Source organism: Megascapheus bottae, chromosome 31, assembly GCF_031878675.1.
Source record: "Megascapheus bottae isolate mThoBot1 chromosome 31, mThoBot2.hap1, whole genome shotgun sequence".
In the NCBI taxonomy this organism is placed as follows: domain Eukaryota; kingdom Metazoa; phylum Chordata; class Mammalia; order Rodentia; family Geomyidae; genus Megascapheus; species Megascapheus bottae.
In genome coordinates this window covers 2719756-2743115 of record NC_143539.1, presented here as the reverse complement: position 1 = coordinate 2743115, position 23360 = coordinate 2719756, and the positions used below count along the sequence as shown (strand labels likewise).

Sequence of the window (23360 nt, the reverse complement as noted above, 5' to 3'; positions counted from 1 at the left end):
CTCAGCCTGGTCGTCTGAGTCTCCCTTCCTCCCCGCGTCTGGCCCCCACAGCCTCAGCTTTGGAACCCTGGGGTCGCAGGCCCAGGTCTGTCTGTCTGTCTGTCTGCCCCTTTATCCAGGCGGGCCGGCCTTCCCCCGCCTCCCGCTGACGTGTGTCCTGGACTCCCGCCCCAGGCGGGGCTGGGAAGTGGCGGATCCGGTTTGGCCAGGAGTCTGGAAGGGTGGGGAGGGGACCTGGAGAGGCCGGAGGGCTGCCGGGCCGCGGCCAGCATGGTTGGTGCGGAGAAGGAGCAGGTAAAGCGCGCACACGCCCGCCCGCCCGGGGTGAGAGGGAGGGGGGAGCTGGGGTCCCCCATCTGGCACACTGAGAGGAGGCGCTGGAAACTCAGGCACCAGAGTCAGATGGAGGAGGCGGGTGGGGGACCCCGGACTCCCGGAGATGAGGGAGGAGAATCCTGGGGATGCAGACTCCTCAGCCCGGGGAGGGGGGTGCTGGGATCCCGGACTCTGGGGTCCGGGGAAGGGCGCGGGGCTGCTGTCTCGTGTCCCATCGGTCTGAATTGGCTCCCGCACCCCACCGCCTCCTTGTTCCGGTCCCCAGAGCTGGATCCCTAAGATTTTCAGAAAGAAGATCTGCACGACATTCATAGTTGACCTCGAAGATTCCGGGTGAGGAGTTCGCCCCGGACCCATCCCTGGGTGCAGTTCCCGCTAGCCCCGCCCACCCCGAAGGCCCCGCCCACACCCAAGCCCCGCCCCACCGGCCCGACTGCGGCAGAAGCCCCACCACACCCCACTGCGGGGGCCCCGCCCCATAGGCTCCCCGCTGCAGGGGGCAGTGCCGTATGCAAGCCCCGCCCCCAAACACACCACGCCCACCGCGGGATGCCACGCTCCAACAACCCCAGAGTCCACAGGCCCCGCCTACGGCGGCAGGCCCCGCCCTCTTCTGAGGGTGGTCCTCGCTGGTGCTCTGTGGGTGGTCTTGGGGGTCTGCGTGAGCACCCATTTCCTGCTGAGGGTGAGGTTCTGTTTCCTTCCTTATGTGTCTTCCACGTGTCTCTTGTCTGTGTCTTCTGGTTATTCGTAGTTTGGTTCATTCATTCAGTCACCAAGCATCTTTCCTCCCTACCCAGCCATCCTAAGGGCGGAGGTGTGTTCAGCATAATTCTTCCGTCCTGTTGGCTTTGATATTTCTTTTGAGGCTGTGTTCTCTGTGGCATTGGGCAAGGTATTTCACCCTCTAGGCCTCCTTTGTCACCTGGGCATAGTACATACACACCCTCCCTCCTGGAGATAACTAAACTAGCTACCGCTGTGATATTTCAGGAGCAGGAACGCAACACCTACCTAATAAGCCTAGGAAAGTTCTGCAGTCACCCCAGTTACCCCGGGAAGTCAGCGCTGTGCTGCCTGTCCTGGGCTACAAAGTTGTTTGCTGTGTTTCAGGAGTCTCCTGCTTTCCAAGGCCAGTCTCTGGACCCGCTCTAGCTTTCTGATTATTCTGAAGACAGTCTTTGGGGCATGGAGAGCAGCCATCTTCCATTTTTTTTTCTTTTTTTGGTGTGTGTTTTCTAAATTTTTTTTTTTTTTTTTTTTTTTTTTTTTTTTTTTTTTTTTTTGCCAGTCCTGGGCTTGAGCTCAGGGCTGGAGCACTATCCTTGGACTTTCTCAAGGCTAGAGCTCTACCACTTGAGCCTCAGCACCACTTCCGGCTTTTTTTCTATATGTGGTACCGAGGAATCAAACCCGGGTCTTCATGCATGCTAGGCCAGCACTTTAACCACTAGGCCAAACTCCCGGCCCCGTGTGTTTTCTAAATTTAATGCTTTTTTTTTTTTTTTTTTTGCCAGTCCTGGGCTTGAACTCAGGGCCAGAGCACTGTCCTTGGATTTTCTCAAGGCTAGAGCTCTACCACTTGAGCCTCAGCACCACTTCTGTCTTTTTTCCATGTATGTAGTATCGAGAAATCGAACCTGGGTCTTCATGCATGCTAGGCAAGCATTCTACCACTAGGCCAAACTCCAGGCCCTTGTTTTGTTTTTTGAAGAAGCTATTGGTGCATTTGCACCTTGCAAATCATGTAAATAAACAATATACATATATACATGCATACCCTTATTGTATACATATATGCATACCTTTATTATATACATACATACATGCATGCATACATTTACAGTGCTTTTGAATGCTGTCAAGCACGGTACTGATGGGACGTGTAGGGGAAGCAAGGCTGTGTTTGATGGTTGGTACCCGCCTGTAATCTTAGCTACAGCTACTTTCGAGGCAGAACCAGAAGAGTCTCAAATTTGAGGACAGCCTGTGAAAAGGTCTCAGGACTTTTTTTTTCCCTCTGTGTGTGTGTGTGTGTGTGTGTGTGTGTGTGTGTGTGTGTGTGTGTGTGCTAGTACTGAAGGCTTGAATGAAGGGCCTTGTTTGGCTTTTTCTGACACTTATCACTTGAGTGCCAGCTTCACTTCCAGCTTTTTGCTGGTTGATTGGTGATAAGAGTCTTTCAGCTTCAATTTGTCTTCCCAGGCTAGCTTTGAGCTTTGATATTAAGTCTCTTGAGTAGCTAGGTATGAGTTTCTCCTCCTCCCGCTTTTTTGCATGGAAGCTCACCCCTTCTTCAGTCTAGAGTGATCCTAGCATGGGAGAGTGGGACCCTTGGTTTGATCCCCAGCACAAAAGCAAACCCACAAATTGCTGCTTGGGTTCGGCTGCACCTGTCCCTTGACTTCTTTCCTACCTCTTAGTAGTCTGCTGTTGCTTCCTCTGTCTCTTCAGTGTGGTATCTGAGAACTATGAAGGGGGCTTGGGGTGCTCCTTTCTTTGGGGAGTGCAGAAGGGGAGGAAAAAGCCATCAACAAGGTAGAGGAGACATGGCAGCCAGGGACTGCATGGAGCCAAGACACAGGTAAAACCTGGCTGGCAAAGATTACAAACCTAATATTGAAGTCAGCTGACACCTGAAAACCTGAATAGAGGCCATCCAGTGCCACCCTGGCTGAGAGGACAGGGCTGAGGAGGGACAGAAGGGATATCAACTCAAGCATTTCTTGGAACTTTCTTTGTTAGTGGGAATGTCTTATCTCTAAATCCAATATGGCAGTCAAGGCCCACACTTGAGATGTGGCCAGGCGACCAGGGAGCTGAATATTTGCTTTGATTTCATTTTCATTCACTAGAATATAAGGAATCCTGTGAGTATAATGGGCTCTGTGTGCCTAGGGGCAACTGCATGTGATAGCACAGGTTCTGGAACATTCCATGCAGAAAGTTCAGTGGGAAGAGAGCATGGAAGGTAGCTAGATGGGGAAAGGGGCTCCAATACAGTGAAGATGGGTAAAAGGATAATATGCATAAACTGAGACCTAAAGGCACATGCTGTGTGTGGAAACGGTTTCCTTCTTTCTTTCTCTTTCTCTTTCTTTCTCTCTTTCTTCTTAGATGTCTTAGGGTTTGAATTCAGGGCCTTGCACTTGGTAGGCAGGCACTCTACCACTTGAGCCATGCCTCCAGTCCAGATTTTGTTGCTGGTTACTTGGAGACAAGAGTCTTGTAAACTATTTTGACTTGGGCTGGCTTTGAACCTTGCTCCTCAGAGCTCAACTTCCTGAGTAGTTAGGATTACAGGCATGAGTCCCTGGTATTTGGTTTGCACTGACTTTTTTTTTTTTTTTTTTTTGCCAGTCCTGAACTCAGGGCCTGAGTGTTGGACTTCTCAAACTCTACCACTTGAGCCACAACACCATTTCAGCTTCTGTATATGTGGTACAGAGGAATATTGAATCCAGGTCTTTGCACATGCTAGGCCAGCACTCTACCACTAGGCCGAACACCCGGCCATGTACTGATTATTTTTGAGGTAGGGTCTTCCTTCCTTCCCTGCGTGTGGTCCTGGACAGCCACCCACCTATTTTAGGTTTCTAATAGTTGTCTGGATCACAATCACATGCTACCACATCTAGCTTCCCTCCATTGAGATGGCTGAGGACTTCCCTGTCCAATCTCAGCCTCCTGCATAGCTGGGGTACAGGAGTGGTCATTGGTGCCCAACTTAGCTGGTCCGTCTTATCATAGGTCCCCATTTTCATGCCAGCTGGATTACCATTTTTTAAAAACTGCTCCTTGAATCAGCTCTCTCAGTTTACATAAATGCAGACCGCCTAGGCTATCTGAATTCTCTCTGGAATGTGAGAACACAGAAATCTGATTTGGAGTTCAGTGGAATGCTTCTTCCTCCTCCCTCACCCTGAGCAACTCAGGTGCAAATCACAGTTAGCAACAAGGAGTATTTTGGGCCTTTATTTAGAGAGAAAAAAATTGGGGGGAGGGTGTGTCTATGGCGACCATCAGTGCAAAGCCACTCCTATTTGTCTCCAAGAGAAAAGAAACAAATCAAAGATATCAGATACCAGGAAAACCAAATCAAGGTGTTTACTGAACCCTGCCAGTTCAGTATCCTGGGCCTGAGGCCCAGAAAGAATAAGGAAAGGTTTAAGCTTGGAAACCATGCAGGGCCGGGCCGCTGAGCTCCCTCCATGCTGAAAAAAGGAACGACTTTCTCACTGTGGTTTTTTCAAGGTTATTTAAAGCTTTGTGTGAACTTCACGCAGCCTGGCTCCCACCAATACCAGTGCGCAAGTCTCACGTCAGGAAGCACTGTGTTATTTCCCCTGCTCCTCCTGGTTGTAGGGAGTGGGCTGAAGCTCCTTTGAGGACACTGAGCTTCAGAGAGGCTGAGCCACCAGGCCAAAGTCCCACGGTGGCCTTAGCCCCGCCCACCCTTAGCCCCGCCCCTGGGCTAGTCCCGCCCCCGGAGCGGGCGCATGCGCACTGGGGGGATTTTTGGCAATCAACTTTTTCCTTTTCTTTTTTCCCCCCCTGATTCGATTTTCTTTTCCATGTTGAACATCTTTGCTCTTCTGTCTCTGGCATCTGTGCCACCCAAGTGGGGCGGGGAACCCTATGACCCAGACACACACACACACACACACACACACACACACACACCCGTGGACTTGCTAAGGTGACTTCTAAAGGGGCAGGGCGATTACTCGGCGGGATGTGAGGGGCTGGTAGGGACACCCGGGGTTCACGCTGCGCCCTCGCGTTCCCCAGAGGGAGCCTGTGCCAGTGCGGCCGTCCGCGGAGCGCCCACCCCTCCGTGGCCGTGGAGGACGCCTTCGGGGCCGCTGTGGTGACCGCGTGGGACGGGGACGTGCACACCACGGAGAAGCCCACTGACGCCTATGGAGACCTGGACTTCTCGGGCTCGGGCCGCAGGCCCAGCAATGTGAGGGCCATGGCGCCAGGGCCCGCGGGGGACGGGGCCTGGGCGGCGGGGGACCTGGGCCGCGAGGGACCTGGGCTGCAGGGGGGGGGGCTGGGCCGCGGAGGACCTGGGCCGCGGGGGAAGGGGCCTGGGTCATTGGGGGCCTGGGCCGCAGGGGACCTGGGCCGCGGGGGGAAGGGGCCTGGGCCTCGGAGGACCTGGGCCGCGGGACACCTGGGCCGCGGGGGAAGGCGCCTGGGTTGCTGGGGGGGGGGGCGGGCCTGGGCCGCGGAGGACCTGGGCCGCGGGGCACCTGGGCTGCTGGGGACGGGACCTGGGCTTCAGGGGACCTGGGCCGCGGGGACGGGGCCTGGACCGCGGGGGAAGAGGCCTGGGCCGGGGAAGGGGCCTGGGTTGTTGGGGGGGGGGCGGGCCTGGGCCGCGGAGGACCTGGGCCGCGGGGCACCTGGGCCGCGGGGGAAGGGGCCTGGGTCACTGGGGGCCTGGGCCGCAGGGGACCTGGGCCGCGGGGCACCTGGACTGCTGGGGACGGGACCTGGGCTTCAGGGGACCTGGGCCGCGGGGACGGGGCCTGGGCCGCGGGGGAAGAGGCCTGGGCCGCGGGGGAAGGGGCCCGGGCCGCGGGGGAAGGGGCCTGGGTCACTGGGGGCCTGGGCCGCAGGGGAAGAGGCCTGGGTCGCGGGGGGTCGGGGGGCCTGTCCACCATTCGCCCGCCTGGGCCGTCGTCTCTGGGTCTCTGTCTCCGCCGTGGGTCCACAGCCCCTTCTCTGTACTCGTGTCTCTGGGTCTCTGTCCCCTTCCGTGTCCCGCCCCCAAGCCCTCCCCGCGTCCCCTCTCGTGTGTCCACAGTTCCTCCGGCTCTCTGACCGCACCGATCCAGCCACGGTCTATAGTCTGGTCACGCGCACGTGGGGCTTTCGTGCCCCGAACCTGGTGGTGTCAGTGCTGGGGGGGTCGGGGGGCCCCATCCTCCAGACCTGGCTGCAAGAGTTGCTGCGGCGCGGGCTGGTGCGGGCTGCCCAGAGCACAGGTGACCGGGCGGGGGGACTGGCCCGCTGGGCCCCGGGCCTGCCACCCCCCGCGCCCTCCCCCTCCCTCCTTCTGCCTCTACCTCCCCCCTCTCTCTACCTAGGGGCCTGGATAGTCACTGGGGGGCTGCACACGGGCATCGGCCGGCATGTAGGTGTGGCTGTGCGCGACCACCAGACGGCCAGCACCGGGGGCAGCAAGGTGGTGGCCATGGGTGTGGCCCCGTGGGGCGTGGTCAGGAACAGAGACATGCTCGTCAACCCCAAGGTGAGACCCGAGTCCCAGGCAAGGAGGGGACACTGGCAACCTGGCAACCCCAGGAAGGAGGCTGTGGCCTGGCCCCCTGTGTCTGAGGGAGGAGGCTGGGATCTGGACCCCTGGATGTGAGGGAGGAGGCTGGGATCTGGGCCTCTGGATCTGAGGGAGGAGGCTGGGATCTGGACCCCTGGATGTGAGGGAGGAGGCTGGGATCTGGGCCTCTGGATGTGAGGGAGGAGGCTGGGATCTGGACCCCTGGATGTGAGGGAGGAGGCTGGGCCGGGCCCCTGGGTAAAGGGACCAGCGTCTGGTGTCGCCCCTCTGCAATGACTCCTGGTCCCAATGTGTGCCCCAGGGCTCATTCCCAGCCCGGTACCGATGGCACGGTGACCCCGAGGATGGACTCGAGTTCCCACTGGACTACAACTATGCAGCCTTCTTCTTGGTGGACGATGGCACCCATGGCCGGATGGGTGGCGAGAACCGCTTCCGCCTGCGCTTCGAGTCCTACGTGGCACAGCAGAAGACAGGCCTGGGAGGTGAGTAGGGTGTGCCCTTCCCCAGCCTGCTCAAAATTAGGGGGCCTTCCTCATGTCCCAGCAGTGTTTCCTGTCATATTCATTTTTTTTTTAACGCTGGTTGAGCACTGGTGACTAGACCTGCAATCCCAGCCACTCAGCAGGCTGAGATCTAAGGATTGAGGTTCGAAGACAGCCCAAGTTGGAAAGTCTATGAGACTCTGATCTCCAATGAGCCTCCAAAAAGTCAGAAGTGGAGCTATGAGTCAAATGGTAGCACATCAGCCATGAGCAAAAAAGCTCAGGAACACCAGCCAGGCTCTGAGTTCAAGTCCTAGGACCAGCACAAAGAGTAAAAACAAAAACAAAAATCCACCATTCTAATTCCAACTATTTATTTTTCTTGCCTTATTGCATTAGCTCAAAGCTCCAGAGAGACGGGTGTGGTCTAGTTTCACAGCCATTTTGAGTTTGTTATTGGAATTAGGTAAATAACTTCATTGTGTTTGCAAAGTTCTTTCTATTTGCATTTCCTTCAGTTTCTTCTTGAACTTTCACTTACTCTAGCTGCTGAGTGGTTAATGAATTATAAGATTGACTCCTGCAAGAACCACTTGAGCCATTAAACTCAGGAGTAGAGGCGAGTCCCAAGGTCTTTCTTCCCTGGGGAAGCCAAGTATTTCTGTCTTCAACATCTGGCCTCAGGCCAAAACCTTTAAGGAAATGATCATTCCTAAGAAGCTCAGATACCGGGTCAGGAAGCGGTGACCCTGTGCCCCAGGGACTCCTGGGAGATATAGATCCTCACTAAGGTTGATGAGAGATAACTGATTTCTCTAACTCTCTTCTCCCAGGGACTGGAATTGACATCCCGGTCCTCCTCCTCCTAATCGATGGTGATGAGAAGATGCTGAAGGTACAAGGACCCGAAGGCCTGTGTCTACGGGCAGGAGGGGAGCAGAGGAACCACATCTTCTGGGTTCTGGGTTCTAGGGGAGTGACTATCCTGTCTTCCCTCACCTGTTCTCTCTTCTGTCCTGTAGCGAATAGAGGATGCCACCCAGGCTCAGCTCCCCTGCCTTTTGGTGGCAGGCTCTGGGGGTGCTGCAGACTGCTTGGCTGAAGTCCTAGAAGACACTCTGGCCCCTGGAAGTGGGGGAGCCAGGAGAGGAGAAGCCCGGGATCGGATTAGGCGTTTCTTCCCCAAAGGGGACCCTGAGGTCCTGCAGGCTCAGGTATAACACTGGAAAGCCATGTGTGGATCCTGAGATGGGAGGTGCCTGGGCCTGGAACGCCTGGTTCTGGGGGACCAGGAGGGCAGGGGCCTCCTGCATGCCTGTAGGGAGGGCCCTGGAGGAGCTGGGCTGCGCATGTACATGTCCAAGCTCTGCAGGTGGAACGGATCATGACCCGGAAGGAGTTGCTGACGGTCTACTCATCTGAGGATGGTGCTGAGGAGTTCGAGACCATTGTGTTAAGGGCCCTTGTGAAAGGTAAGACCCCAAGTTCATTCTCTTTCTCTCCTTGCTCAATCTCGGATGACTGGCTTCATCTAGCCTGGGTCTGGTCTGTTATTCTGCCCCCCCCCCCTCTTTCTCTCTCTCTCTCGTCCTAGGGCTTGATCTCAGGGCCTGGGCACTGTCCTTGAACATTTTTTGCTCAAGGTTAGTGCTCTGCCACTTGAGCCACAACACCACTTCTAGCTTTTTCTGAGTATGTGATACTGAGGAATCAAACTCAGGACTTCGTGCATGCTAAGTGAGCACTCTACCACTAGGCTATGCTTCCTGCCCCAACCCTGCTTTTCTGACCTCTTGCTTCACTCCCTCCCTCCTCTCCAGCTTGCAGGAGCTCTGAGGCCTCAGCTTACCTGGATGAGCTGCGCTTGGCTGTGGCTTGGAACCGCGTGGATATTGCCCAGAGCGAACTCTTCCGGGGGGACATCCAGTGGCGGGTGAGGGGTCAGGTCCTGGGAACTAAGGATCCTGGCAGAGGGGTGCACTCTCCACTCTTCCCAATTTCTGGGATACTTACACCTCTCTCACATGCTGTCCTACTTCTCCAGCCTCCCTGTGGGCACGCGTCCATCTCAGGATTTTCCTATGTCCCCAATTTATTCCCTCTCACTACCCTTCCTTTCGTCAACCCATCCTTTTGTCCCTGCCTCCATCTCTTCCTGCACTCATCCCTTCCTCCTTCCCTCCCTCCATCACCCACCCATGTCTCCATCCATCCATCCATCCATGCATCCATCCATCCTATCTCTGCCGCTTTCCCTCTCTCCCTCCCTCCTTCCTTCTCTCTTTCACAGTACCATCCTGTTATCTCTTGCTGTTAACCTCTGGGCTCAACTGGCCTTGTGCCTCTCCCCTCATTTTCTCCCCACCATTCCATGCACCCCCGCAGTCTTTCCACTTGGAGGCCTCTCTCATGGACGCCCTGCTGAACGACCGGCCTGAGTTTGTTCGTTTGCTCATTTCCCACGGCCTCAGCCTGAGCCACTTCCTGACCCCGCTGCGCCTGGCCCAGCTGTACAGCGCCGCGCCCCCCAACTCACTCATCCACAATCTTCTGGAGCAGGCGTCCCACGGTGTGGGTACCAAAGTCCCACCGATAAAAGATGGGGCAGAGGGGCCTCTGCTTCCTAACGTGGGACAAGTGCTGAAGACACTTCTCGGGGAGACATGTGCACCGAGATACCCCGCCAGGGACTCCCAGGATCCCCACACAGGCCAGGGCCGCAGGGAGAGTGTAAGTACGGGCAAGGCTAAAGGTACGGAGAGCTGGGGCGTGTCCTAGGAGAGGGGGCGTGGTCACAGCGGGGCGGAGCTACAGATGCAGGGATGGGGCCAGGGTGCGGGGCGTGGCCACGGGATGGGCGTGGCCACGGGATGGGCGTGGTTGCTGGTGGGTGTGGTCAGGCCAAGGGGCGGGGCCGAGGAGGACACCTGTGGCTCTGCGGTCAGTCCTTACCATGCCCTTCTTGGCCACAGGCATATTTGCTCTCAGACTGGGCCACCTCACACCCCTCTCGGGATGTGGACTTCATGCAGGCCCCGTGGAATGACCTGTTCCTTTGGGCCCTCCTGCTGAACAGAGCCCAGATGGCCATGTACTTCTGGGAGAAGGTGAGCGCTCACCCCCATCTCGGTCCTACCTCCCCTGCCTCTGGTCCTTAGGTCCGTGGGACACCAAAGTCTGTGAAGGAAGCCCTGACCTCTGACCTCGCCCGACCTTTAATCTTTTTTCTCCTCCTCCGTTATATAATGTTTCTCATAATTTTTTCCCTTTTTTGGGGGAAGGTTTGACTTCAGGGCTTCATGTTTGCTAGGCAGGTGTTATATGCTTGAGCCATGCCTCCAGTCTAACTTTTTTCTTGCTAGTCCTGGAGCTTGAACTCAGGACCTGGGCATTCTCCTTGGACACTTTTTGCCACTTGAGCCACAGCACCACTTCTGGCTTTCTCTGTGTACGTGGTACCCAGCACTCCAGCCCAGGGCTTCGTGCCTGCTAAGCAAGCACTCGACCACTAGGTCACACTCCCGGCCCAGTCTAACTTTCTAATGTCTACAGTTGAGCAGCATTTTCATTATTGTATATCCATCACTGCTATCTGTTTTCAGAACTTTTCACATTCCCAAACTACATCTCTGCCCTGAAAGTAAGTTCCCACTCTTTGCAACTAACTCCTAGCTGCCAGCCTTTTATGCTCTATCTCCACGAGTGAGTCTTGTCAGGACCTCAAATAAGTGGCATCATGTATACTTGCCTTTTTCGTTGCGTGTGTGTGTTGTTACTGGCTTGAACTCAGACTTGGGGACTATCTGAGCTTTTTTACTCAGGGCTTGGTGCTCTACTAGCTAAGCCATAGCTCTGCTTCTGGCTTTTCAGTAGTGATGAATTGGAGATAAGAGTCTCACGGACTTTCCTGCCCAAGCTGCCTTTAAACCTTGATCCTCAGATCTCGGTCTTCTGAGTAGCCGGGATTGACCAGCCTGAGCCATCAGGGCGGTTTGACAGTATTTGTATAGGTGAATTATTACTTAATCCTTTGCCTGAGATGACCCGTTATTTTGTGACCTCTGACTCAGTCACTTTCTTCAGTCATTTCTTCAGCCTTTCAGTGCCCCCTTTCCCCAAACCTCACCTCCAACTCTAACCCTTCCATTCCCCCATTCTCTTATCTCTCCAGGGCTCCAGCTCTGTGGCTTCGGCTCTTGGGGCCTGTTTGCTGCTCCGAGTGATGGCCCGCCTGGAACCCGAGGCTGAGGAGGCAGCACGGAGGAAAGACTTGGCAACCAAGTTTGAGGGCATGAGCGTTGGTGTGTGGGCCAGGGTGCCCAGGGGAGAGACGGGTGCTGCGGTGGGCAGAACCTGTGGATCTCTGAATCTTATCACACCCCCTCTCCCCAGACCTCTTTAGTGAGTGCTATCACAACAGTGAGAGACGGGCAGCCCGCCTGCTCCTCCGGCGCTGCCCCCTCTGGGGCGATGCCACCTGCCTCCAGCTGGCGCTGCAGGCTGATGCCCGTGCCTTCTTTGCCCAGGATGGAGTGCAGGTGAGCATGGGATCATAAATAAAGGCTAGCTTAGCTCTTCCCACCTGAGCCCCACTCCTGTCACAGAAGGCCAGCCTTCCCACAGTGAAACCCCAACCAAAAAGAGTTCCATTCCTGATACAGGAAGGAAGTCCCACCGCTCATACAGGAAGTCCCTCCCCTCCATTGGTAATCCCATTCCTCTAAAGGAAGTTCTGCCATAGCCACAGGAAGTTATTTCCATTTTTTATTAAAGAAGTCCTTTGTTAAGCTTCTCAAACAATTAAAAATTACCTCACTGGACAATCAATTACTTTGTGTTTTGGACACAGATAAACTTTGGTTTAGGATCCACCCTTCCTAAAGGAACCCCTGTTTATACTCTCTTCTGAATTCTATAACTGGACATCCAGCATGCTTAAGTAAAATTTGAAAGGCACCCAGAATCTTTCATCCTCAATTCAGGAAGTTCTGCCCACTCAACAGGAAGTCTTGTTTACCCCAACTGAAAGGCCAGTCCATATCTATTTGGACATTTGGCTGGTATTTCAAATTATTTCCTAGAGCTCCAGTCGTGGAAGAATGGTAAAGCACATACGTTCCATCCTTACTGTGGATGGGTTCCGTTTCTTTGGGTCATTTCCTTATATTCTGCCTTGTATGTGAAAAATAAAGCATTCATTCTCTCAGGGATGTGCCCAGGCTTAAGTGAGCGGATGTGTGTTGAATGCTTGACTCGATACCTGTCATAATGTGTGTGCAGCTAGCCAATTTGGGGCAAGTTCTCTTTGGCCACTGTCCCCAGCTCCTTTCCAATTTGTGATTCTTCCGTTGAGAACTTGGTCTGTGCTCTCCAGCTGTGTAGCTGTTGGTGGAGGGGTTTGGGGAGGGTTGTGGGGAGATTTAGGCTCATGATCCTGTGATCTTTCCACAGTCTCTGCTGACACAGAAGTGGTGGGGGGAGATGGACAGCACCACGCCCATCTGGGCCCTGGTTCTCACCTTCTTTTGTCCCCCATTCATTTACACCAACCTCATCACCTTCAGGTCAGTTGTCTGAGGCTGGGAGAGGAGGAGTGGAGTGGGGGCTATCCCTCCTGTACATATCTATTTTTGTTGTTGGTTATGGGGCTTGAATGCAGCGCCTGGGCATTGTCCCTGAGGTCTTCAGTTCAAGGCTAGTGCTCTACCACTTTGAGCCACGGTGCCACTTCTAGTTTTCTGGTAGTTCATTGGAGATAAGAGCCTCATGGATTTTCCTTCCTGGACCGGCTTTGAACAACAATCCTCAGATCTCAGCCTCCTGTAGCTAGGATTACGGGCATCAGCCACAGCCTAGCTCTGTACACCTTTTTTACTGGGTCTGCTCAGCGTGTCTCTTCCAGCCCCTGGAGGGAAAGTTTTGGGAAGAGAACTTGGGAAAGTTTTCTGCCATGTCGCCATGGACAATTTCCTCTGCTTTTCAGGCTTTGGCTTTGGGGAAGAGGATCTCTTTGGGGTGAATTTAGGGGACCACCTTTCTGTCTCCTTGGTGACACTGGAATCTTTCTGGAGAACTCTCTCACTTTGTGATTCCCTTCATGCCAGGAAATCAGAAGAGGAGCTCCTGCAGAAGGACCCTGACTTTGACATGGATATCGGTGTCAATGGGGAAGGGCCTAGTGGGTGAGTAAGGCCGGGCAGTGTGTGTGGTGGGGGTGAGATAGAGACTGCTTGCAGTGACGAGTTCTCTCAGGGATAAGGAGCAAGGACTCCTTAAAAAGATAGGGCTTCAGGCCGGGATTTTGGCCTAGTGGTAGAGTGCCTGCCTAGCATGCCCGAAGACCCAGGTTCGATTCCTCGGTACCACATACATAGACAAGCCGGAAGTGGTGCTGTGGCTCAAATGGTAGAGTGCTAGCCTTGAGGAAAAAGCTCAAGGACTTGAGTTCAAACCCCAGGCAGGACTGGCAAAAGAAGGAAGAGGAGAAGGAGGAGGAGGAGGAAGAGGAGGAGGGAGAGGAAAAGAAGAGGAAGAAGAAGATAGGGCTTCAAGAAAGTCTGTGAGACTCATCTCCAATTCATTATCGAAAAACTGGAAGTGGAGCTGTGGCTCAAGTGTGCAAAAGGTCCAGCTGTGGCCTCTTCCTTTCCCTCCTCTCCCCAGGCCCCCGGACCCCGCTCAGAAGGGACCCCACAGGAGGCCCCAGCAGCCAGGCTGCTGTCCCCGACGTGGGTGTCTGTGTCGCTGGTCCTACTTCTGGGGGGCGCCAGTGACAGTCTTCCTGGGCAACGTGGTCAGCTACCTGCTGTTCCTGCTGCTGTTTGCACGCGTCCTCCTCATCGACTTCCAGCCGGGGACACCAGGGATGCTGGAGCTGCTGCTCTACTTCTGGGTCTTCACGCTGCTCTGTGAGGAGCTGCGCCAGGGCCTGGGGGGAGGCTGGGGCAGCCTGGCCAGCGGGGGACCCAGGCCTGGCCACGCCCCCCTGCGCCAGCGCCTGCATCTCTACCTTTCTGATGCCTGGAACCAATGTGACCTGCTAGCACTCAGCTGCTTCCTGCTGGGTGTGGGCTTCAGGCAAGTGTGGGGACCCTGGCATCCCCTGGCCCGCCCAGGGCCATGGTGCTGGATTCTCTGCCATCCGTGGCACAGCCCACTGAAACTTCACACCTGCACAGCCGCCCTCTTGCTGGCCCAGAACCCAATCTTGGGGCCCTGGGTCATCTCTCTCTGCAGGGCTGGCCTATCATCCTTTTTTTTAGTCCCCTCTTCCCCCCTCCTCCAGCCTTTTGTTTCCTGTCCCAGGATTGCTCTACTGCTTTTGAGCCTCCATCTCAGAAAACACAAAAAAAGCAAAGCAAAATCCTGGCCACTTGCCTGTGACATCCTTCAGTGCTGAAGACAGGCTTCCTGTCTGGTGGGTTCAGGCAATACAGAGTAACCTGGCCTGAATAATTTATTCAAAGCCAGGAGACAGGAGTTGTGCAGAAGATGAATGTTTCTGTTTAACCTGTGCTGGAGTTAATAGAAAGTGTCCTTTGAGGTGGAAGGATGAAGGGCCAGGCATATGTTTTGCAAGAACAGCACAGGCATTTTGGACATTTAATCAAGTCCAGCATGTCCTTGGTGATAAGCAAAAAAAAAAAAAATTAAAATATAAACCAAAATAAAAACAAACAGCTTGGGAGACTGTTCAGGGACCTCCAGAATGGAATGCACGAGTCATGCTTTAGGTTTTTGGGGGTTTTTTTCCCCCTGGGTTTGAACTCAAGACCCTGAGCAGGCTCTCTATGCTGAGCCACCCCTCCAGTCCTTTTTTTTTGGGGGGGGTCATGGGGCTTCAACTCTGGGCAGGACACTGTCCTTGAGCTCTTCAGCTCAAGGCTACCGACCTACCTCTGGAGCCACAGCCCCACTTCCCATTTTCTAGTGATTAATTGGATATAAGAGTCCCATGGTCTTTTGTGCCTGGGCTGGCTTTGAACCTTGATCCTCATATCTCAGCCTCCTGAGTAGTACAGGTGTGAGCCACCATGCCTGGCTTTTTATTTCTATTTTTATTTTTAATCGTGTCTGGCTTCCTTTCCCAGGCACAGGCCTGCGTGTGAGCCACCTGGTTTAGGATTCTCTGTGGTAGCTAGGATGGCAGGCATGTGCTAGACTGAGTGTAAACAGATTGAGAAAGGGGCTTGCAAGCTTTTCTGCTCACACTGGCCTTGAACCATGATCCAACTGACTAGAATTACAAGGGTGAAACAGAAGCACCCATCACCTCCATTCCTCCACTGTACTGGTTATTTTCTCTTTTTAAAATCTCTATTTAGGGCCAGGAGTTTGGCCTAATGGTAGAGTGCTTGCCTATTATGCACAGAGACCTGGGTTTGCTTTCTCGGTACCAGATACATAGAAAAAAGCCAGGAGTGGTGCTGTGGCTCAAGTGGTAGATAGAGCACCAGCCTTGAGGAAAGCCCAGGGACAGTGCTCAGGCCCTGAGTTCAAGCCCCAGGACTGGCAAAAAAAAAATCTCTGTTTATTTGAGGTGTGGGGGAATGGAACCCAGGGCCTTGGGCATGCTAGGCCAGTGCTCTAGCCTTGACCCCAGCCCTGGGAAAGGGTTTCCAACTTAGAGCTTACCGTTGTTTGTCTAGCTTTTTGCTAATGTGCCTCTGGGCCCTTCTTAGTAGGGTGTCGGGGTGCTTGTTTTCCCTTGGCATCCTGTGACCCCCGACGGCCCCCCAGCAGGCTGATCCCAGGCCTGTACAATCTGGGCCGCACTGTGCTCTGCCTGGACTTCATGGTGTTTGCGCTGCGGCTGGTGCACATCTTCACCATCAACAAGCAGCTGGGACCCAAGATCGTCATCGTGAGCAAGATGGTGAGGAGTGCGCCCGGGGCGGAGGGGGGTGGGGGAGTGGGTGGGGCAGAGGAGGGGGGGCCGGGGAGGGAAAGCGGGGACTGGGAGAAAAGATGTGGTGTTGCGGGGTGAGGCCAAGGTGGAGAAGGTGAGGCCAGTCACTAAGGGCGGGGCCAAGCGAGGGCGTGGCCAGATGGGGAAGGCGGAGCCAGAGAATGAGAAGGCGTGGCCGCTTGTGAAAGGCGGGGCCAGGCGAGGGCGTGGCCAGATGGGAAAGGTGGGGCCAAGCAAGGGCGTGGCCAGATGGGAAAGGCGGAGCCAGAGAACGAGAAGGCGTGGCCACTCGTGAAAGGCGGGGCCAGACAAGGGCGTGGCTAGATGGGAAAGGCGGGGCCAAGTGAGGGCGTGGCCAGACGCGGAAGGGTGTGATCAGATAAAGGTGCGGTTCTAGGGAGGGCGCGGCCAAGGGAAGGCGTGGCCAAAGACGAGAGGGCGTGGCCAGGAGTCGGGAGGGCGTGGCCAGACTCCGCCTCATCTTCCCGCACCCCCAGATGAAGGACGTGTTCTTCTTCCTCTTCTTCCTCGGAGTGTGGCTGGTTGCCTACGGGGTGGCCACAGAGGGGCTCTTGAGACCCCGGGACCAGGATCTCCCGAGTATCCTGCGCCGGGTCTTCTACCGGCCCTACCTGCAGATCTTCGGGCAGATCCCCCAGGAGGACATGGACGGTAGGAAGGGGATGGGCCCCGACCTGCCCGCTCGGTCCCCGTTTCCCTCTCTTCATCCTTCCCCCTGGATCTCTCTCTCTCCCCCACAGTGGCGCTCATGAACCACTCCTGGAGCGACTGCGCCTCGGAGGAGCAGGGGGCCTGGGCGCACCCGCCGGGCGTGCACGCGGGCTCCTGCGTGTCCATGTACGCCAACTGGCTGGTGGTGCTGCTGCTCATCATCTTCCTGCTCGTGGCCAACATCCTGCTGCTCAACTTGCTCATCGCCATGTTCAGGTGAGCGCTCACCCCCGCCCCAGCTGACCCCACCCCCTGACCCTTGACCCCAGCCAGGTCTGCTCCTGCTCTGGACCTTTGTGTTCTGAGGCTCTCTTGGAGCTGAGTACCATGCTCTTTGTTTTTTTTCCCTTTGTGCAGGTCCTGGGACTTAAACCCAGGGCCTCACACTGCCCTCCCTTATGGCTTTCCCTCGAGGCTGGTGCTCCACCACCTGACCCACACCTCCACTGTCCAGCTTTTTGCTGGTTAATGGAAGATAAGACTGAATTTGTCTGTCCAGCCTGGCTTTGAACCTAAATCCTGAGGAGCTAATCAGGATTACAAGCCTTGAACCCACAATGCCTGGAGAACTTTTTGGGGGGTGCTGGTAAAATATATGCAATACAAAACTAGCCTTTCTTTCTTTTTCTTTCTTTCTCTCTCTCTTTCTCTCTTTCTTTCTTTGCCAGTCTTACGGCTTGAACTCAGGGCCTGCGTGCTGTCCTTGGGCTTTCTCAAGGCTAGTGCTCTACTACTTGAGCTACAGTACCACTTCTGGCTTTTTCTATATATGTGATACCAAGGAATCGAACCCAGGTCTTCATATATGCTAGGCAAGCACTCTACCACTAGGCCAAACTCCCAGGCCCCAAGCTGGCCATTCTTAACACTGGCAAACATACAATTCAGGAACCTTAACTATATTCACAATGGTCCACGACTGTGTTTTCATCATCCAAACAGGAAATGACACATTAACTCCTTCTCCCTGAGTAGCCTTGAATCTATTATCTGTCTCTACAGATTCTTTTGGTTTTTGTCTTACTTTGTTTCTGAGACAGACTCTCACCAATATAGCTCAGGATAGCCTCAAACTTGCCAATCTCCTGCATCAGCCTTGTGAGTGCTGGGATTACAGGTGAATGCTGCCACACTTGGTCTCTTCCTTGTGTATATCTGGAGGTGGAATGGCTGGGTCACAGTGTAATTCTATATTTAGCTCTTGGAAGAAATTCCAAATTGTTTTCCATAGCAGTTGTAAAATGATCACCCTAATTCTACATTCCTGCCTGCAGCATGTGAGGTTTCAAGTTTCTCCACATCCTTCTTAACACTTGTAATTTTCTTTTTTAAAAAATTATAGTCATCCTGGTTTTATAGTGGTGTTTCATTGTGGTTTTGATGTGCATGTCCTTCATTACTTGGTGTTAAGCCTGCCTTCCTTCCTTTTTCTTCCATCCTTTCTCCTTTCTTTCTTTCTTCTCTGTCTCTGTCTCTCTTTTTCCTTCTCCCTTCCTCCCTCCCTTCCTTGCTTCCTTTCTCTCTTTTGTACTGGGGCTTGAACTCATAGCCACGAGCTCTCACTTGGCTGGTGCCCTACCCCCTACCACTTTAGTCACAACTCTATTTCTTTTTTTTTTTTTTGGCCTGGTTAACTAGAGATGAAAGTCTCTGGAATTCGTCTGCCTGGGCTGGCTTTGAATCACTATCCTCAGATCTCTATTTCTTGAGTAGCTAGGATTATGGGTATGAGGCACCAGTGCCTGGCAATTTTCACAGACTTTTATGCCTTAAACCACGATCCCTTGATCTCTGACTGCCATGTAGGTAGTATTACAAGCTTGAATCTTTATGCCTGGCCATGACTCTCTGCTTAATAGAGATAATTTTTATTTATTCTTTTTCAGCTTAGATGCCTTTTTATTTCATTTTCTGTTTAATGGTTTCACCCACAGCTTCCAGTACACCATTGAACAGACATACTTTTCTTGTTTCTGATATGGGGGAAAAAAAAAAAAAAGCTTTCTTGGGCTAGGAGTTTGGCCTAGTGGTAGAGTGCTTGCCTAGCATGCACGAAGACCCGGGTTCGATTCCTCGGCACCACATACATAGAAAAAAAAAGCTGGAAGTGGTGCTGAGGCTCAAGTGGTAGAGTGCTAAGCCTTGAGTAAGTCCAAGGATAGTGCTCAGGCCCTGAGCCCAAGCCCAGGACTTGGGAAAAAAAAAAAAAAAAAAAGCTGGGCCGGGAGTTTGGCCTAGTGGTTAAAGTGCTTGCCTAGCATGCATGAAGACCCGGGTTCGATTCCTCGGTACCACATATATAGAAAAAAGCCGGAAGTGGTGCTGAGGCTCAAGTGGTAGAGCTCTAGCCTTGAGAAAGTCCAAGGACAGTGCTCAGGCCCTGAGCTCAAGCCCAGGACTGGCAAAAAAAAAAAAAAAAAAGCTTTCTTTAGGTTGATATTAGCTGTGGGTTTTCAGAAGTGTCTGTTTATCATGTTCCCTCTAAATTTTCTCCAATTCCTTTTCTGTGTCAGATGAGATGAACATTCCCCTCCTGTGTTCTAGGTGTTTTGCATTGCATTGGCTAGACTTTATAGATTGAACCATCCTTGCTTTCCTGGGATGAATTCCCATTTGGTAATAATGAACAATCCCTTTAATACACTGCTGGATTTGCTGTGCTTGTATTTTTGAGGACATTTACCTGTGCATCCATAACAAATACTGGTCTGTACAGTCCTTGTGATATTGTTGTTCTTTTGTTTTGTCAGCACGAGGGCTTGAAATCAGGGCTTAGGTGCTGTCACTGCACTTTTTTGCTCAAGGCTAGTGCTCTACCCATTCAGCAACAGCTCCACTTTGATTTTTCTGGTGGTTAATTGAGTCTCATGGACTTTCTTGGCCAGGCCAGCTTGGAAAGGGCATCCTCAGGTCTCAGCCTCCTGAGTAGCTAGGACCACAGGGGTGAGCCACCAATGTTTGACCTCTTATGATGTCTGTCTGGTTTTGGTATCATAATAATAGTGGTCTCATAGAACTGGTTAAGCCACCTTTTTTTGTGTGTGGGGGGGTCATGGGGCTTGAACTTTGAGCCTGGGTACTGTCTCTGAGCTCTTCAGTTCAGAGACACCGCCCCATCTCCTCTATTCTAGAGATTAATTGGAATAAAAGTCTCACGGTCTTCAGTGCCCAGGCTGAACCTCAGTCCTCAGATCTCAGCTTCTTGAATAGCTAGGGTTAAAGCCATCTTCTTTTGCCTTCAAATTCTCATTAAAAGTTTAGGATTCACCAGTGAAGGCCCCTGGTCTTTGTTTTTTTCTAAGTTACTGAATTTGTTGGTATACAGTTGTTGATATTCTGTGATTTCTAAGGCGGACAGCAATGTTTGTATTTTCATTCCTGGTGTGTGTGTGTGTGCTGGTAATGGAGCTTGAACTCAAGGCCTGTGCTTTCACTTAGCAGGCAGTTAGTTGATCTACCACTTGAGCCACAACTCCACTTCTGGCTTTTTTTTCTGGTTAATTGGAGATTAATAGTTAATTGGAGTCACCTAAACTTTTCTGCCCAGGCTGGCTTTAAACCTCAGTCCTCAGATACTGACCTGCTGAACAGTTAGGGTTACAGGATTGACCACTGGTGCCCACCTCTGTTCTGATTTTAGTTATTTTTGTCCAGCCCGACTCTTGAGCACAATTCCAATGCTGCTTCCAGCTTCTCCCAATCCACCACACACATCTCGAGCCTGACCTGCCATATCTGACCTTTGACTCTTTGTTTCCCCCCCCCAACGCTTGACTCTTGTAACTTGACTTTTTCTCTCACCCTGTAATAATCCTTGACTTTATTGATCCAGATGTCTGCCTACTGCCTTGAGCTTCGAATAAATATTACACGACGTGTAACCTTGATTGCTTTCCTGGGCCTTGACCTCCAGTGACCCTTGACCTTTGGCCTCTGTAGTTACACTTTTGGCAAAGTCCAAGGAAATAGCGACCTCTACTGGAAGGCCCAGCGTTATAGCCTTATCCGGGAATTTCATTCTCGGCCTGCTCTGGCTCCACCCTTCATCATCATCTCCCACACGCGCCTCCTCTTCAGGAGATTGCGCAGGCGTCGTCGGGCCCCGCCGGCCTCCCCAGTCATCGAGCATTTCCGTGAGACCTTGACTTACAAGGGCGGGGCTTGGGGAGGAGGGAGAGCCTGGAAAGGCCGGTGGGGCGGAGGTAGAAGGAAAGATGATGGAAGGAAGAGCCAGTGGATGGAGGCTAGGGGATGGGCAGGGCCTAGGGTTTGGGGCGCCATTAGGCATGGGAAGGGGCATCCAGGACCTCTTGACGGTCCTCTGATGGTGCCCGGCAGGTGTCTGCTTGTCTAAGGAAGCGGAGCGCAGGCTGCTGACGTGGGAAGCGGTGCACAAGGAGAATTTCCTGCTGGCCCAGGCCAGAGACAAACGAGACAGTGACTCTGAGCGATTGAAACGCACGTCCCAGAAGTGAGGGCGGGGCCTCTGACGTGGGCGGGGCCTCTGACGTGGGCGGGGCGGCGAGGCAGAAGGCGGGGCGTGGGGGGCCTCTGACATGGGCGGGGCCTATGACGTGGGCAGGGTGGTGAGGCAGGAGGCGGGGCATGGGCGGGGCCTCTGGTGTGGGCGGGGGGCGAGTCAGAAGGTGTGACATGGGCGGGGCCTCTGACATGGGCTGGGCCTCTGACGTGGGCGGGGCATCATGTCGGGGGCGGGGCCAGCAAGCCACTTCCTGAGTCTTCTCTTGGTAGGGTGGACACGGCGCTGAAACAGCTGGGCCAGATCCGAGAGTATGAGCAGCGTCTGAAAGGGCTGGAGCAGGAGGTAAGGGTGTGCCGCCCGGCCGGAGGCGGTAACGGGCATGGCGCCAGCGGGCTCCTCCTCTTGTGCCTTGACCTCCCTCCCGCTCCCCAGGTCCAACACTGTACTCGGGTCCTGAATTGGGTGGCTGAGGCCCTGAGCCGCTCTGCTCTGATTCCTCCAGGGGGGCCGCCACCCCCCTCTCCACCTGGACCCAGAGGTCAGTGTCGAAGCTGCCCTTTCCCCTCTCACCTTCCTTTCTCGGCTCCTGCGGGGTTGCGGTGGCTCTCCTCCCTGCCAGGAAGGAGCCCCGGGGTCACTCTCTTGGTCTTCTTTAGGGAGTCTGCACTTTGCTGCTTGTTTGTTCGTCTTTAGCACTGGGGTTTGAACTCAGGGCCTCCCACTTGCTAGAGGCAGGTGCTGCCCCCCTCCCCTTGAGTCCCACCCTCCCCTCTTGTGCTGCCTTTTCTGTGTCTCCCTTTTCTCTCCCTTCCTGGGACCACCTGCTTGTTCTCGGTTATCTCCCCAGACTGAGCGCTGCTGGCAGACTTCAAGGACTCCCCTTCCCAGGCCGCTCGCCCTTCGCTGGGTTCCTGATGTCCCCCAGCGGCACAGGCGGAGGCCTTGCTCGCTATCTGGGTCTGTGCTGGCGGCCACACCTGGGCTTCTGCTGGAAGTGTTTCATCCACAGGAGCCAGAACCAGCTCCGCTCCTCCCAGAACTTGGCCCACTGTGAGGGGTGGGGGATGAGGGGCCGCAGCTCTGGAGCCTGCACAGCTGTCCCTGCCATGGCAGAGGGAGGCTGGAGGGCCCTGGGCGTCACAGATTCCCCACACTGGGGAAATAAAGCCATTTGAGTTGAGTAGCATCGGAATGCTTGATTCCTAGAGCCCGGTGGGTCTCTAGATCTTGTGGATGGGGGCTGGAACTAGGCTGGTGGGTTTGAGGGTCCTTGGTGGATTTCTTGCTGTATCAAAGGTATCAGAGGGTCCCACTGTCCCTGCCTAACTCAGACCTGCTCTTGTCTGCGCTGCTTTGGTGACTCTGGGTTCAAGAGACAAGAATGTCCCCTAGCTTCTGCTTTCTTGTGGGAAAATAACTGGGTGCTTCTAAGTGAATTATTTCCTGGAGAGGGGAAGGGTGGGTGTTGGGTACATCTGCTTTGGCAATAAGCGAGCAGATGATACGAATTTGAGTAGATAAATGCCTATGTGTCTTTAACAAGGCTAATTAGTGGAAAATTGCAGGCCACGCAGGCACAGGGTTGCGTCATGCATCATTATATATGCAATTTAACAAAATAACTGTCAACAAACTAAACTGGTAATGAAAAGGCTGAACTAGCAGCAATTATTAGTTAAATAGCAAGGAAGCCACCAACAACCAACACATCCCCAAATCAAAAAACCAAAACGTCTTTCCTCCAGATTGGAGGAATTCCAACTCTGCTTCTTTGGGTGGTGAGTCGTTTTGAAACCTCGCCAAGTAAGCGTGACAACGGGCTTGCCTAGAAAACGCCGACTCAGCGTTCACCAACGCGAAGGACCCAGGAATGAGCTGTAGCTGAGCTCCTGAATGTAGGCAGAGAGTCCTTGCTGTGTGTCTGGAGCTGATTGTTTCACAGGTGCTAAATTGGCGAATCCTCCAGATAACCATCAAAGGAAACTGAGGCATGGGTGAATTAAGTGGCTTCCATGAAGTCACATAAGCCCCAAAGTACCTGAATGGACATCTGGGCGGAGTCGATCCAGGACCTTCCGTAGAGCTGGCAGACAAATGCCTGGAAGCTGT

General features: G+C 53.8%; 1 protein-coding gene across 1 annotated transcript; it reads left to right on the top strand.

The window, feature by feature from the left end:
• Positions 1 to 189: 189 nt before the first annotated feature.
• On the top strand, positions 190 to 22071 carry Trpm4 (transient receptor potential cation channel subfamily M member 4). The gene is made up of 25 exons (XM_090322483.1): positions 190 to 294; positions 602 to 669; positions 5128 to 5302; positions 6152 to 6332; positions 6435 to 6598; positions 6945 to 7128; positions 7962 to 8023; positions 8151 to 8342; positions 8501 to 8600; positions 8949 to 9061; positions 9514 to 9858; positions 10101 to 10235; positions 11300 to 11429; positions 11521 to 11666; positions 12580 to 12692; positions 13233 to 13310; positions 13792 to 14205; positions 15871 to 16003; positions 16534 to 16708; positions 16798 to 16984; positions 20708 to 20901; positions 21107 to 21239; positions 21521 to 21593; positions 21684 to 21789; positions 21908 to 22071. The coding sequence occupies exons 1-25, from the start codon at positions 271 to 273 to the stop codon at positions 21955 to 21957; spliced, it is 3675 nt and encodes a 1224-aa protein (XP_090178609.1). The 5' UTR covers positions 190 to 270; the 3' UTR covers positions 21958 to 22071.
• Positions 22072 to 23360: the final 1289 nt, after the last annotated feature.